Here is a 17,120-nt window from a genome sequence, read left to right on the forward strand (position 1 = left end):
TGTAGTGTTTTTTCACATTGAGACCTGCTTAAGTCAGATCAATGGAAAAGGTGAAGAGCCTCTTCACAAGTCTCGTAAGCTGCTGCAAGTTGCAAACATTGTTCTTCTGTCTCAAGTAACCAAGTCCTTGCTTGCAGGTAGCTCCTTCTGTTCAGGATCCTTGAAACTTAACTTTGAGGATTGCAGCCAAGGCATTTCACATTATTTTGGAGACTAGTGAGGCTAAGGACAACGTATAATGAAGGTACCAGGCCCAGACGGAATATATCTTTAGACACTCTACTTATCCTCTATGTCTTAGTAGGAAAAAGCAGTTCCTTTTTTCAAGGAAGTATTGTTACGTTCAAGGGCTGTGAAATATTCAATTGATAGCTCCCATGTAAAACCCTTCTTGGCATAACAAGTCCAGAGAGAGAGAGAGAGAGAGAGAGGAGGTGCTTGAATCACTAACTTTTGCAGGTTACATGTTGTTGTAGAGAATGCTCAATTATTATCAAAGCAACATTACAGTCTCAATGCATTCGTAAGCAGTGGAAGATAGAGATGAATGAAGAGTCAAAAGGAGCTTTATCAGGATCAGTGTCAACCTGGTGGTTCTCTTGAGGGACTGGAGAAGACTACAGAAGACTCATATACCATATCCTCCTCACAGATGGTTTCACAGCTAAATAACATCAATGCTATAGGACATATATGAACTATCTCGCCAATGGCACATAGTGCTTAGTTGCTTTAACATGTATTCAGTTGAAACAACCTTTCACTTGCAAGAGTAACACCATTTAATCTCCAAGAACCAATATGAAGAATAGCAAACAAACAAGTTAGCCATTTCCTTTAAACTAAGCAGCAGGTTGCCAATCAGATGAGCAACTTAAATGTGCAAATTCTGAAACTGGCTTAGGCATCCAGGAAGCAGGTGGTAACAAAGCTTGTCTCTGGCCTCTCAGGCTCTCTAAAACATTGCTTTATCTTCTTCTTATGGCCAGCCTACCTGGACATTCTCCTGCTCCTCAGCCTCAACTTCATCCTCAGAGGTTTGCCCACAATCCATCATTTAATTTGTATTCAGGATAACCTCTCAATTTCTATTTCCAAATTCCACTAAACTGGTCCAAGCTAATAAATCACATATACATTGAGGGCCATGTTATGTCCCACTACGACTCTAGTGGAAAAGTGAGCATCATTGTAGCTTAGCTCTACATTGTCTGTGGATTTTTTTGTGTCATAAGACTGTTTTGGAGTAGGTATCCCCAGTCTCCAAGCAGCTATTCCTGTATGGGCCAAGGATCTTGGTAAAAGACAGGCATCAGTGAGTGTTCTATTGCATGGTATGACATTTCCTTGGATACATCTTCGATGCACTTAAAACTGGAGGGTTCTTGCAGGGGACCCCAATTACTCCCTAAAATGACTTCCAGCACAAACATTAAGGGCAGCTGTAACCTTTAAAGCTACTAGGATCGGACTGCCACCCAGTCATTGAAAGCATAAGTCCTTGTATAGCAGCTGGCACAGCTCAGAAATTATGAATTGGAACATCCTTAATCTTCTGTGACATTACCATTCTATCATTTGCAGATAATTGTAGTGAGGTGAATAACCCTGCTTGTCATCATTCCTCTCCACCTCCTTGATGGATCTTGTCCTGCTGCTTCTTGCTCTGGAACGTTTGCAGCAGCTGCTAACATTTGATGATTTTTTGCTGGGCTCAAAGTTCTTGCATGCGTTATCTCCTTCTCCACTTCCTTCTAAGAGGAGCAATGCTACAAGAAATGCAGGAATGGCATCTACCAGTTAAGCTCTGTTAGTAAATGAGCTGTGAGAGAAGTCAGAGAAATTACGTAGTGTTTTTGCCTAACTCTTCACATCCTTAACAATCAACTGCATATTATTCCCTCACACATCGAGGTTTCCCAAAGAGGTAGTTGGCACGTCATTGAGGTATGTGACCTTACCACATACGTAATTAGCAAAGTGTCTGTATTCCATAGGATGTAAGCTCCTGCCAGTAGACCACCATGAAACTAGACCAAAGTGAGTACTGCAGATGCTGGAGATCAGAGTCAAGATTAGAGTGGTGCTGGAAAAGCATAGCAGGTCAGGCAGCATCCGAGGAGAAAATTCCTGATGAAGGGCTTTTGCCTGAAACATAGATTTTCCTGCTCCTCGGATAGTGCCTGACCTGCTGTGTTTTTCCAGCACCACTCTAATCTTCACCATGAAACTAGCCCATTGCTGCCCCCCCCCACCCCACAAACTTCCCGCTACATCAAAATCTATGCCTTTGCAGACTGGCATTTCTGTGTGAGGACATGGCTGCTTTGTGTTGTTTTCCAGTACATTCTGCAGATTTTCATGGTCAATTGGAAACGACAGGTTCCGCTTTAAATTTTTTTATTACAATGCTTGTTGAGCTTGTCTTACAGTCATATTATCTCCCTCTCCACAGATGCTGTCAGATCTGTTAAGTTTCTCTTTTCTCTTCTAACTTTATATAAGTGCATGTTCTGTGTGCCTTGAATGCTAGGGAAGCGAAAGTGTCATGAACCACAGTACTCATACTCCTTAATGTTGATAAATTTGTTCCCATTTTGTTTGTTCAGGAGATGCTGGCATCACTGGTGAGCCCAGAATTTGTTGCGCATCTGTAATTGTCTTGCAGATGGTGATGGTAAGCTGCCTTCTTGAACCACTGCAAATTTTGGGTACTGGGTACACACTCCATACTGATAGAAAGTGATTCATGAAGGAACGTGATGTAATTCTAGGTCTGAGTGGTGTGTGGCTTGAAAAAGAACTTGCAATTGATGATTTTTCCATGTGTCTGCTGTCTTGTCTTTCTAGGTGGTAGAAGTCCCAGATTTGAAAGATGCTGCGATGGAACCCTGATGAGTTGTTGCAGTGCGTCTTGTAGACATTATGCATGCTGGGTCTGTGGATCAGTGGTGGAAAACATGAATATTGAAGGTGCTGGACAGGATGACAATCAAGCATGCTTTTTCCTGGATGGTGTCAAGCCTCTGCAGTGCTGCTGGAACTACAGCAATCCTAATAAATGAAAAATATTCTGTGCCTGTGCCTTGAGGACACAGGCAGTGTTCTTTTTAAGCTGTCAAGCTGCTTGGAGGGTGTTGATTCATATGTGGATCCATTGATTTCTGGTTGCAGAAACTGCTACTGCACATGGACCTTGGAGGTCTATTCAATTGCAGGAGAAGTTATAGGAAATGTAGTTGACTAGAGGGAAGCTACTTGACACATAATTCTTAAGTTCAAATCTGTTTTTGTAGCCTTTATATTTATACAGCTGGTCCATTTTGGTTCCTGGTCAATGGTATTCAGTTGTGGTAAACCTCTTGGCACAAAGTCTAGCATAAGTAATGTAAGGTATGTTAATAAAAAAAACTGGAAAAATTATTGAGATTAAAAGCAAAAATATCTTAGATCTAATGGCCTATATTCTAAAGTTTTAACAATTGCCTACAAGAATAGTAATACATTGACTCAGATCTTTCAAAATTTTTTCAATCATTCGTAATACCGCAGATTGTAAGAAAACAAATATAATATTTCTATTCAAGGAAGGACAGAAAGAAAATTGAGAATTCTAAATTTGTTTAACTTAAAGTGAATTTTCTGGGAAATACTGGAGTTCATTTATAGGTGTTAGGACATCATGTTGCAGTTGTACAGGACGTTGATGAGGACACTTTCGGAATACTGTGTACCGTTCTGGTTGCCCTGCTTTAGGAAGGATATTATTAAATTGGAGAGGGTTCAGAAAAGATTTACTGTACAAGGATGTTGCCGGGACTGGAGGGCTTGAGTTATAAGGATAGGCTGAGACGCTGATCTTTGAAGGTTGAGGGGTGACCCGAAAGAAGTTTATAAAATCATGAAGGGAATAGCAAAAGGTCCGTTCCCTAGGGTAGGCGAGTTCAAAACTAAGATGAGAGGAGAAAGATTTAAAAGGGACTTGAGGGGCAACATTTTTACACAGAGGATGGCTCCTATGTGGAATGAATTGCCAAAGAAAGTGGTAGATGAAGGTACAACTACAACATCTAAAAGACATTTGGACAAGTACATGAATAAAAATGGTTTAAAAAGATATGGTCAAGTGCAGGCAAATGGGACTAGCTTAGTTTAGGAAACTTCGTTTGCATGGATGAGTTAGACTGAAGAGTCTGTTTCTGTACCGTATCACTCTATGACTCTAAATGGTAACAGGTCAGTATTGTAAACTCCAAGCCCCTTGTATCTGTTGCTGCTATTGTACATAGGTCTGGTAAAATCACAGCCAAAGCACTGTGTACTGTTCCAGACTATGTCTATTGCTGAATTCCACTGGTGAACCCATTAAAATTGGAGGAGGCTGGAGAAGTGGGTTTTTGATAGTTTGAGCAAAAGTGCACAGAGTACCACTTGTCAAAGTTTTGACACTCTTGACAGTTTTTGCTGATGGAAGAGCGTCTTTTTTCATGCAATCTTCCTTCTTACATAATGAGGATTGTAAGGCAGCTACTGGAACCTGGGAGGCCCAGTAGTCTTTGTGGTCACTCTGATGGGCTTCTGTTGGAATTAGGGTGGAGTTTGCTAAAATGTCTGCAGAATTTTGATTCAATACTTTGCTGCTATATATTTATTTTAAAAATATACTGAAACCAAACAAACCTTATAAACACTAACCTTTTCGTAGCAGAACCTCAGGAGCTATGTAGTTTGGAGTTCCAACTAATGAGTGGGCTAGGCATCTGTGGTGTTGTCGGGCAGCCCTCTGTTCAAGGGTCTTTAATCTGTCACCGCACTTACAGTCAGACAAATCTCCCCAGAGATCACTTGGTTCCATACTGTCCTGTCTCACATGGCTCCCTTTTTATACATTGGAAAATAAAACAATGAATACAAAATTCCTTTCATATTTAATAATCAACTTTTATAGCAAAACATTCTACTCATAATTCTAATTATTTTATATTAACCTAAGACTAGATGCTTAACTTTGGCAAATGAGTTAAGAAAATTTAAGCCTCTTGTCAGATACAGACAAAGATGTGCATGATCTTACTAAACTGGATTAATTACAATAATTACATACTGGTAGGAAATATGAATAATTTCAAAATGGCATACGATTTTCAATTCTATTGCATTCAGATTCATTCCATATATTACCTTCCATTTAAAAGACTGACACATCTATCTATCCTCAGATTAAGAAATACAGGGTGTTAGTTGTATTTGTCTTAAGGAATACAAAAAGAGTAAGCCATTCAGCCTTTCATATCTGCTCTGCTAGTCAATTGGATTATCACTGATCATCTACATCAACACCACTTTCCTACACTATCTTCATATCACATGACACCATGTTTCCAGAAGACTTCTGGTTTGAACATGCTCAATAATTGTACTTCCAAGTCTTCTGGGCTGGAAAATTCCAAAAATTGAAAAAATTCCTCTTTATCTCAATCTCAAATGGCCTATCCTTTTCCTGAGGTTTTGTCCATGGTTTTTTTATTCACAGCCATGGAAAATGTCTCATCTATTTTCACCTGCCACACGTTATCAGATTTTGGAAATTTCAGTCAGGCCATCCCTCATTTTGCACAACTCTAAAGAATCCAGACCTAGTCTTTTCAATCTCTTCTCACTAGTTAATCCCACTTTCTGAGGAATTGTCAAATGAATTTATGTTGCAAACTCTCTCTGGCAAGTATTCCCCTACTGAGACAAGAGGACTGAAACTGGACACAATATTTCAGGTGAAACTTCACAAAGGCTTTATACAATCACAACAAGACATTGTTTGCTTCTATGCTCAAATCCTCTTGCAATGAAGGCCAACACACCATTTGTATTTTTAATTGTTTGCTGAACCTATATGATAATTTTTAGTGACTCATGAGAAAGGGTACAACAGGTTTCTTTGGATATCTGTACTTTTCAACCTCTCCAGTTAAGAAATATTTTGCCTTTTTTTTGTTCCACATGCCATGTTCTAGTCCTTCAATTAATTTGCACAACTCCCCTTAAAGCCTCCTTGTGGCTTCCTCACAATTTAAAGAAGATAAAGGTTGTGTTGAAAGTAAAATAAGTTTCAAAACATCACAAAGTATGCCATGTTGTCATGGAGATGGGCTGTGGGGGTCGAATGTTTTTATTGTGTAAGTTATCTAGGTGTTTGCTCAGAAAGCAGGCTGTTGTTTTTGGTTTTGTACATTCATTTTATTGAGAGAGGTGGCAGGGAGGTTATTGTTAGCCAGGCCTGTACTCTCAACAAAGAAAATACTAACTTTAGTATTCACTGTGTAGATTGCAAGTGGAGTTCGAGCTCAATTTAAAATTTGTGAGGAAGAAAACAGCTGGAAGATTTGTTTGGAGTGGAGGTATCCTCAGTCGTGAGATATTAATTAAAACTTGGATGGTGACTTCCCAAAAGTTAATGGAAAGATTATCATAAGTTATTAAATTGAAAGACTGGTGAAAAACTAAGGAGAATTAAGATTGTGGAATACCTTGTAAACTGGTCCCTAAAGAAATGAATGAACCATCAAGATTTTTGTTTTACGTAAAGAAACTCTTGGGTGAGGAGAATAGTAAAAGGTAGAACTGTGTTCATAGCAAAAGTAGTTATAAACTGTACAGTGTTGCTGAAGCATTTTCATAAACAATAAAGTTTGTTCTTGTTTAAAAAACATGAAACCTTCTGGCATAGTCCTGACATTTAATCATGAGAGATTCAGATTTCTTATAAAATATTAATAGTCTAACAGGTTTGAAACAAAAATGTTATAGGAAATCAGGATTGGTATCTTTCCTCACATATGCCTCTTCGTATAATTCCAATCTCTTGCTAATGCCTCAGAAGTTATCATATTTGTCTCTTGAAGCAATGTAATTAACCCATAAAATAATTTATCTAGTTAAACAAAGATTGTGGCAGAAAATTGAGAGAAAAACAAAGAGAGGGCGGGAGTGAGAGGTGAGTACATAAAAGGTTGGGGGATAAAGAGAAAGACAAGATGGAGGAAGTAAGGGAAAACAAAGCATTTTTAAACATTTTCCTTTTCATTCTTTCTACAGTGATCTTATATTTTCACTTTTGCATACTCTCAATGAATTGATACCTATTCTCACCCAAAATCAAAACATCTCCAGAGGTTCCTGTCAAAACTTATATACATACCCAACTTTTGTGGATCTTGCATTTTGTGAATCATAAGAATCTAAATCTCCTGGTACCCTCATTATATCAAGGAACATTTATTAAAAAATATAACTGGTAGCCTAGGGATTTTTACAGTAAAAGTAGAATATGTTACAATACACAGGCTAAGTTAGTGCTTCAATGACCATCAACACCATAAAGGGCTCAATTTGAGCATTATGACGATATACTGGCCACCAGCCAGTGGCAACCGCTGCCATTTCATTTAAAATATGTATTCCTGACTCTAGTAACATGAGAGAACTAGAACCACCCACAATCATCATAAGTTTGAAAATTGATAGTCTTAGGGCCTGATGACCTAAATTGTTTTTTTTTAAAAATGAGTATGGAAAACTTTTTCTCTGACATTTCACATGGTCACTGAAGTCTGTTTGGAATTGATTTCCAGTGTTTAGGGAAGAGGAGAACAGTGAAACATTAACAGTGAAACATTAACAGTGAACAGTGGAATCTATGTGACATCAATCTCCTGAAATCAATATTCAAGGAAAAACTGCCTTTAACTTCAATAAGCTAACCTAACATAAGAGTGTCTAATATGGTTGCAGTTTGAATGGAACAGTTTTATGCACTATATACTTTTAGCTGAAGGAAAAGCAAGCAAGATTAGTTTTCCTTTATGGTTGTCAACTCTGACATAAACGTTTCTCTTAGAAATTTCAGAGCACCCATGACAAACATGAGGTTACTGTACATTTTATGATCTCCCTCCATCAGAGATCTTCCAGAACATGGACTACCTCATAATTCTTGTCAACATCAGCTGATGAATCTGGATCATGCAGGTCAAACTGAGATTAAAGGTCTTTCTGTATAAAATGATAAGCTGATTTGGGCAGAAAAGATAAATTAATGCTTAGGCTCTCAACATGATACAAAAATAAAATAATGCAGGTGTTGCAACTACGAAATAAATGGGAAATTCTGGAACTATTCAGCAAACCTAACAGTCTGTAAAAAGAAAAAGAAAATGTGCTGATTGTGGGTGTTGCAAAATCCAGCCTAAGTATGTTTTTGGCAAGCACCCATAAAACATGCTGGATAGTTACCCCATTTGCCTGTCTACTCACCCCTGACTTGTTTCCCATAAAAGTGGGAGGTCACTAATATAGGAAGTCTGCTTGCCATTTTAAAAGGATAATTAATGGGAAATTGAGCCTGTTAACAAGGTAACTGACTTGAATATTTCAATGTTCATGCCTAAATTTGCAATACCTTATTTTAAGGTAGAGGTTGCCCTGTGCAAACTTGAGGGCCACCAACTCACCATTGTCTGTCCCCATGGCCCTCCCCCCCAACCATCTCCTGTCATTCACCATTTTCATTTTAATGTTGCTCCTATCTTTTTATTCTGTCAGCTCTAACTTTGCTTACAAGTCTGTTGTATACAGTGGACCAATCAAATAGTAGTGATTCTGTTTTTCCCAATGAAGTGGTAACTTCACACTTATCCATGTTATACTGCATCCTCCATGCATTTGCCCACTCACTGAACCTGTCTAAATCACCTTGAAGCTTCTTTACATACTCCTCAGCACTCAATCCCACTTAGTTTATGTCATCACCAGACTTGGAAACATTATATTTGATTCCCTCAAACTTCTGATATATACTGTGAATAACTGAGACACAATTCCACTTTGAAAAAGATCCAACTGTCCTACTGTCTGTTTGTTGGAAGCTAATTAATTCTGAATCCATGCCCATAAATTACCCTCAGTCATATATGCTTTATTTTCACATACTAATGTCTTAAATAGGACTTTATCAAAACATTCTGGAAATCCAAATACACCACCTCCACTGGTTCTCCTTTAACTACCTACTTACATCACTTTCCTATTGCATCTTCTGATACATGTATATCATTCAGGAGATGCAACACCTGCATTTTTTGCTTCCCCCCCCCACCTCACTGTCCGAGGCCCAAATACAATTCCAGGTGAAACAAATGCTGCCAGGCCTGCTGCATATTTCTAGTATTTGCTATTTGCAAGTCTAATGTTTTTATGATAAGTACAATATTGCTTTACTATGAGCTAACAAAACATTTTTTAAAAATCAATAATATTAATTCAAACATGTGTTAAACACTAAAGGAAAATGTAGAAAATTACATAATCGAGACCTACCTTTCTGATAGTATTTGGAATCATGAGTCCATCTAAATCCAGTACAAAGACCAAAGTCTGTGAGTTTAATGTGTCCATCAAGATCAATAAGGATGTTGTCAGGTTTAATATCCCTGTGAATAAATCCCATTTTGTGAACGCTTTCAATGGCTAAAGTCAATTCTGCAATATAGAACCTTGCCAGTGACTCAGGAAAAACTCCCATTCGTATCAAAAGACTCATCATATCTCCACCTGGGATGTAGTCCATCACGAAGTATAAATTTTCTTTATCTTGAAAAGAATAGTAGAGCTTGACTACCCATTCATTGTCAGCTTCAGCCAGAATATCCCTCTCTGCTTTCACATGAGCCACTTGATTACGACTCAGCACATCCTTTTTCCGTAGAGTTTTCATTGCATATACAGCATTTGTATCCACCTTTTGAGCTAGGCAGACCTCCCCAAAGGCACCAACTCCCAGTGTCTTAACTTTTACAAAGAGTGACTTGTCCATTTTTGCTCTTTTCAGCCTGTTGTAATTAGACTCTTTCTGATTAAGCATTTTCCTCATCTGCTCCTGTTCTGCCTCGGATAGTCCTGCCTTTGGAAGTCATACAGTATAAATTAGTTGAAAATGGATGAAAATAATCAGGAATAAAGCTTAATAACATTCAAAGGAACTGAAAGACTATTTGATAATTCATTTGCTGGCAAGTATAGATACCTCCCATGTTGTCTTCTTGGGCCAATGTGCCAAACAATATTACTAAACTGACAACCCGGGACATTACAGCTTCAATTCAATTCCTGGGTTTTGATTTCAGATGGAACAGCAGTGGAGGTGATACAGTTGGGATCCTGAGACCAATTGTAAGGAAGAAATAAAAACTGCCAAACTAAATTTTTTTAATTGATATCCATTGTCTTCTGTTGGAAAATCAGGATATGGAGTTATCATTTTCTGAGAAATTATTATTTTCTAAACCATCAAGAGGGAAAAGAAAATTGAGAATAAAATTAATTAAGCTTGCTTGGACTCCCAAACTCTGTTATCCCTTCAGCTAAGATTATTTATTCCCATACACAAACTGGACCCTTACTGAAAAATTAGTTGAAAATTTGTTACACCGAAGTCTACCCTTTTCATGCATTACATGCATTTTCCAAGAAAAAAGGTGACAATAGGAGCAATCAGGTGCAAAACATTTCTGCTTAGTGTTCGGATCAATGTTTCAGATAGCATAACTTTCTTACCTATTTATTTTCATGAAATCTATGTGGATGCATTATCCAGCATATCCAGTAATGAAACGGGGACTCTTGAGTTGTTAAGGACTAAATTTGTAAACAATGTTGAGGCTACATTGGTACTATTTCTCTGAAATATGTATGCTAGGAACATTCGCCGAATTATTACTGTGCAGTAGCAACAATGTCACAGATTTTTCCCATGGGGCTTCTTTTAGAGTCATAGAGTCATAAAGATGTACAGCATGGAAACAGACCCTTTGGCCAAACCCATCCATGCCGACCAGATATCCCAACCCAATTTAGTCCCACCTGCCAGCACTCGGCCCATATCCCTCCAAACCCTTCCTATTCATATACCCATCCAAATGCCTCTTAAATGTTGCAATTGTATTAGCCTCCACCACTTCCTCTGGCAGCTCATTCTATACATGTACCACCCTTTGTTACTTCTTCAAATAACTCAACCAAGTTTGTGAGACATGATTTCCCACGCACAAAGCCATGTTGACTATCCCGAATCAGTCCTTGCCTTTCCAAATACATGTACATCCTGTCCCACAGGATTCCCTCCAAGGTCAGGCTCACTGGTCTATAGTTCCCTGGCTTGTCTTTACCGCCTTCCTTAAACAGTGGCACCACGTTTGCCAACCTCCAGTCTTCCGGCACCTCACCTGTGACTATCAATGATACAAATATCTCAGCAAGAGGCTCAGCAATCACTTCTCTAGCTTCCCACAGAGTTCTAGGGTACACCTGATCAGGTCCTGGGGATTTATCCACCTTTATTCGTTACAAGACATCCAGCACTTCCTCCTCTGTAATCTGGACATTTTGCAAGATGTCACCATCTATTTCCCTACAGTCTATATCTTCATCTCCTTTTCACAGTAAATACTGATGCAAAATATTCATTTAGTATCTCCCCCATTTTCTGTGGCTCCACACAAAGGCCGCCTTGCTGATCTTTGAGGGACCCTATTCTCTCCCTAGTTACCCATTTGTCCTTAATATATTTGTAAAAACCCTTTGGATTCTCCTTATCTCTATTTGCCAAAGCTATCTCATGTCCCCGTTTTGCCCTCCTGATTTCCCTCTTAAGTATACTCCTACTTTCTTTATACTCTTCTAAGGATTCACTCAATCTATCCTGTCTATACCGGACATATGCTTCCTTCTTTTTCTTAACCAATCCCTCTATTTCTTTAGTCATCCAGCATTTCCGATACCTACCAGCCTTCCCTTTCACCCTGACAGGAATATACTTTCTCTGGATTCTTGTTATCTCATTTCTGAAGGCTTCCCGTTTTCCAGCCGTCCCTTTACCTGCGAACATCTGCCTCTAATCAGCTTTCAAAAGTTCTTGCCTAATACCGTCAAAATTGGCCTTTCTCTAACTTAGGACTTCAACTTTTAGATCTGGTCTATCCTTTTCCATTACTATTTTAAAACGAATAGAATTATGGTCGCTGGCCCCAAAGTGCTCCCCCACTGACACCCCAATCACCTGCCCTGCCTTATTTCCCAACAGTAGGTCAAGTTTTGCACCTTCTCTAGTAGGTACATCCACATACTGAATCAGAAAATTGTCTTGTACACACTTAAGAAATTCCTCTCCATCTAAACCTTTAACACTATGGCAGCCCCAGTCGATGTTTGGAAAGTTAAAATCCTCTACCATAATTACCCTATTATTCTTACAGATAGCTGAGATCTCCTTACAAGTTTGTTTCTCAATTTCCCTCTGACTATTGGGGTGTCTATAATACAATCCCAATAAGGTGATCATCCCTTTCTTATTTCTCAGTTCCACCCAAATAACTTCCCTGGATGTATTTCCGGGAATATCCTCTCTCAGCACAGCTGTAATGCTATTCCTTATCAAAAATGCCGCTCCTCCTCCTCTCTTGCCTCCCTTTCTATCCTTCCTGTAGCATTTGTATTCTGGAACATTAAGCTGCCAGTCCTGCCCATTCCTGAGCCATGTTTCCATAATTGCTATAATATCCCAGTCCCATGTTCCTAACCATGCCCTGAGTTCATCTGCCTTCCCTGTTAGGCCCCTTGCATTGAAATAAATACAGTTTAATTTATTAGTCCTACCTTGTCCCTGCCTGCCCTGACTGTTTGACTCACTTCTGTTTTCAACTGTACCCGTCTCAGATCGATCTCTTTCCTCACTATCTCCCTGGGTCCCACCCCCCCACCTTACTAGTTTAAATCCTCCCAAGCAGTTCTAGCAAATTTCCCTGCCAGTATATTAGTCCCATTCCAATTTAGGTGCAATCCGTCCTTCTTGTACAGGTCACTTTTACCCCAAAAGAGATTCCAATGATCCAATACACCAGCTCCTCAGCCATGTATTCATCTGCTCTATCCTCCTATTCCTGCCCTCACTAGCTCGTAGCACTGGGAGTAATCCAGATATAACTATCCTTGAGGACCTCCTTTTTAATTTCTGCCTAACTCTCTGTAATCTCCCTTCAGTCTCAACCTTTTCCCTTCCAATGTCATTGGTTCCAATGTGGACAATGACTTCCTGCTGGCCCCTCTCCCCCGTGAGAACATTCTGCACCCTCTCTGAGGCATCCTTGATCCTGGCACCAGGGAAACAACACACCATTCTGCTTTTTCGCTGCTGGCCACAGAAACATCTGTCTGTACCTCTGACTACAGAATCTCCTAACACAATTGATCTCTTGGAAGCTGACGTACCCCTCGTTGCATTAGAGCCAGTCTCAATACCAGAAACTTGGCTGTTCGTTCTACGTTCCCTTGAGAATCCATCACCCCCTACATTTTCCAAAACAGCATACCTGTTTGAAATGGGTATATCCACAAAAGACTCCTGCCCTAGGTGCTGACCTCTCTCACCCTTCCTGGAGTTAACCCATCTATGTGACTGTATCTGAGACTTTCCCCCCTTCCTATAACTGCCATCCATCACATACAGTTGCTGTTGCAAATTCCTTGTCGCTTCTATCTGTTTCTCCAACTGATCCACTCGATCTGATTACCTTCAAAATGCAGAGGTTAAAATGAGGTTGAGATTTCAAGTAGAGCAGGCTACACCAGATATGCACTGGACCCACCAGAAGCCCCAAACCAGGATTTTAAAAAAACCTCTATTGATTTGAGGCACATTTAAGGCTTCAATTTAGTAATGGATAAAATGACAGATGTAGCAAAATACATAAACTCCATCAAAGTTCTGGAAAATGTTATTCATAGTCCTAACTTTAGTGTTTCAGGCTGACCAGCTGTTTATGTGTAAAGCAATATTCTCCAAATACAATTGACGACAGGAAGAAAACTATTTTACCAAGTGACTGATATGCCTGAAGGTAGAATTATAATATCCTTTGGTAATTTCTTAGGAGAGGCATCAACTGCCCTTACGGTCTGTGGCATGTGGAGTTCCAATGCAGAGTTGCCGCAAACTCCACAATGGATGGCAATGTTGTATAATCGAGCTCTAATGCAGGTTCCATGTAGACATGCACCAAAATCACCATTTTTGTGTAGAAATGGAGCCACAGTGATAATGTCACTGAACTAATAATCTAAAGGCTCATCCAACATGACAGTCAAGGGAATTTAAATTGAATTAACAAAGCTAGAATATTAGGCTAGTCTCAGTATGGTGACTACATAAAATGTCATGAAATGTTGTAAAAGCCCACTTGATTCACTAATATTCTTTAGGGAGGTAGATCTTCCTTATCTGGTCTGGTATTGCATGCAACTCCAGACCAATACACAGTGATTGAAATCACCATGGGCGGCACGGTGGCTCAGTGGCTAGCACTGCTGCCTCACAGTGTCAGGGACCCAGGTTCAATTCCTGACTCGGGCAACTGTCTGTGTGGAGTTTGCACATTCTCCTTGTGTCTGCATGGGTTTCCTCCCACAGTCCAAAGACTGTGCAGATTAGGTGAATTGGCCATGCCAAATTGCCCGTAGTATTAGGTGTAGGGGTAAATCTAGGGGGTGGGTCTGAGTGGGTTGCTTTTTGGAGGGTCAGTGTGGTCTAGTTGGGCCGAAAGGCCTAATTCCACACTGTAGGAATCTAATCTAATCTAAATTACCGGCCTCTGAAATTGCCCAGTAAGCCCTACTGTTAAAAGGCAATTAGGAATGGGTAACAAATGCTGTCCTTGCTAACACATGATTAGCATAGTCACCAATGAGCAAACCAATGAGTTCAATGCTTGGAGATATTTAAAACACAAATCCTTAAGACACAAATGCAAAATTGGCCCACAGCTTCCATTAAAAAAGGTGATGTTAGAATGGCCTGCATTCTATATTTTAGTCAAAAAATCAATTAGAGAATGAGTTGAGATTTAAAAGCAGTCAACTTTCCATCTCCTAAATTGTCTATATTTTGCATCCACAAGTTTAAGGTTTAGGATTAGAGGTCAATAGCCAGGGCCTCCTCCTGTGCAAGTTCTCTCTTTTTTGAAATTTGGTGTCTTCTGCAAGCAGAGTAGAAAGAACTAAAAATAACCCACTGTTAAAATGAAAAACACTGACAAAGCAGTGATATTTACTGCAGGGCTGGGGAGGGTGGATATAGTAAACTGAGTCCTGCTCAAATCCAGTGTCAATGACACTGAGGGTTGGAGGAGAAACTTCTGCACCACCTGGCTCACCAGGCAACCTAAAAACAATTACTCACTATTTCTACTGTCTGCTGTGCCTGCTGCTCCTTTGAGCTCAGGCAAGGTTTGCATGTGATGTCACGCATAGCTGACCAGAATTAAAATATAGTCTGAGTGACATCATCTGAGCTTAACTTCTGAATTAAACAAAATCCTCATCTGTCTACAAGAAGGGTAACCAGAATACCCATTTTAAAATGGTCCATGCCAGCAAGGATTGAAAAAGAATCCGGAAATGCCCATTCTTGCTAGACATGAGGACTTAAAATTGGGCTTATTGTCAGTCTGCAGTATGATTTTGCTGTGATTGAAGGAACAATTTCAGGTGAAGGCTGAGGATACTAAGTGTACTCAGTGTACCACAGATATTCTGGTATTTTTCATTATATTAAGTTTCCCTAATCTGACAAAGTCTTGAACTTTCAGCAATATATCCAACTGTACACTGTGGAAGTGACTTTCATATTAGTTCCCAACCCTTGGATGAAGTATAGGGACAAGTGAAAAATAAGCAAGAGCTTGTAGAACTTGCTACAAAAGACTGTTCTGCTTCTCAATTTCTAAACACCAGAAGACAAGACCATTCACTGTACATACTCCTCGCACACTCTGTCACAAGCTTTCTCTCCTAAATTTTCAAAATTAAAATGGCCATCTCATTAAATCTTGCAGCTTCTTAAAATGATGCCTCAACAGGTAAGTGGCATGCTACTATTCATTGTTGAGACAGACATCGTGCTTTAATAAGAGGAATGGCAAAAAGTTCATGTAATTAAGGGGCCAACAAATAGACAACACAGTAGGAGTTGCTATCTTCAGGACAGCAAAGGAAAATCACAATTAAGATAGTCATTAGTAAACCACCTCCTTTCAATCACCAGTTCCAGAGCAACATTCTGATCCTCCTGGGAGCAGAAAAATTATAATTGCATGGAAGGGAAAATACAGCCATGGTCTTAAAAAGAGAATGTAGTTACAATATAAGCAAGTTTTCCTTTACAGCATTTACTGAAGAATGGTCTTCGTCCCAAATGACCAACTGTTCTTTGGGTTCTCTTTCTGAAGCTGCCATTTCCACTTCCAACCATTCAGCAAAGAAACCAGGTTGACCAAGTTTGTCCTTTATGCCAATGAACTATTAGTCCACTTTTCAATCTCTGCTGCAAATTCCCATTTAGAATATGTTTCAATCCTTAAAGAACTGCTGCCTTGACAGAATTTAAGTTTTCTCTCCACGTGTGATCTCTGCACTAGCTTTGCCCTTACCAACAGTTTATTCAGATTAAGGAAGAAACTGTATATTCAACATAGTCAGGATAGCTGGACAGGCAAGTAGTGATGATGACGTGAGTCTACAGAGGGACATAGACAGGTTACTTGACAGAGCAAAAATTTGGCAAGTCAAAGGTACTGTAATGTGGGGGGAAAAAAATTAGGGTGTGCTGTTTGACAGTAAGGATTGAAGAACTTAAGGGCAGCACGGTGGCTCAATGGTTAGCACTACTGCTTCACAGCGGCAAGGACCCGGGTTCAATTCCAGCCTTGGGTTTCCCCCAGGTGCTCCCGTTTCCTCCCACGATCCAATTATGTGCAGTTTGGGTGAATTGGCAGTGCTATATTGCCCATAGTGTTCAGAGATGTATGAGGTAGGAGTAAATGTAGAGTAATAGGGTAGGGGAATGGGTCTAAGTGGGTTACTCTTCGGAGTGTTGGTGTGGACTTGTTGGGCGAATCCTTCCACACTGCAAGGATTCTATAAAAAAACTAAATACAACAGAGTTCCCATTATCAGGTATCCCTTCATCTGGAACTCTCATGCAAGTGCAATCGATGAGAGTAGGTTTCCTTGCTTTG

At 39.6% G+C, this 17,120-nt stretch overlaps 1 protein-coding gene across 3 annotated transcripts in view; it reads right to left on the minus strand.

The window, feature by feature from the left end:
* The window catches only part of lats2 (large tumor suppressor kinase 2), a 91,608-nt gene that overhangs the window by 20,159 nt on the left and 54,329 nt on the right, over positions 1–17,120 (minus strand). For all 3 annotated transcript variants that reach the window (XM_043691921.2, XM_043691922.2, XM_087988168.1), the window contains 2 exons: positions 9,373–9,955; positions 4,696–4,878 (listed from right to left, as the gene is read on the minus strand). In XM_043691921.2, the coding sequence (XP_043547856.2) occupies positions 4,696–4,878; positions 9,373–9,955 (766 nt within the window). The remainder of the gene's footprint in view (positions 1–4,695; positions 4,879–9,372; positions 9,956–17,120) is intronic.

Source organism: Chiloscyllium plagiosum, unplaced genomic scaffold (assembly GCF_037043375.1).
Source record: "Chiloscyllium plagiosum isolate Xiang-an unplaced genomic scaffold, Cpla_swu_hap1 HiC_scaffold_6, whole genome shotgun sequence".
Classification (NCBI taxonomy): Eukaryota; Metazoa; Chordata; class Chondrichthyes; order Orectolobiformes; family Hemiscylliidae; genus Chiloscyllium; species Chiloscyllium plagiosum.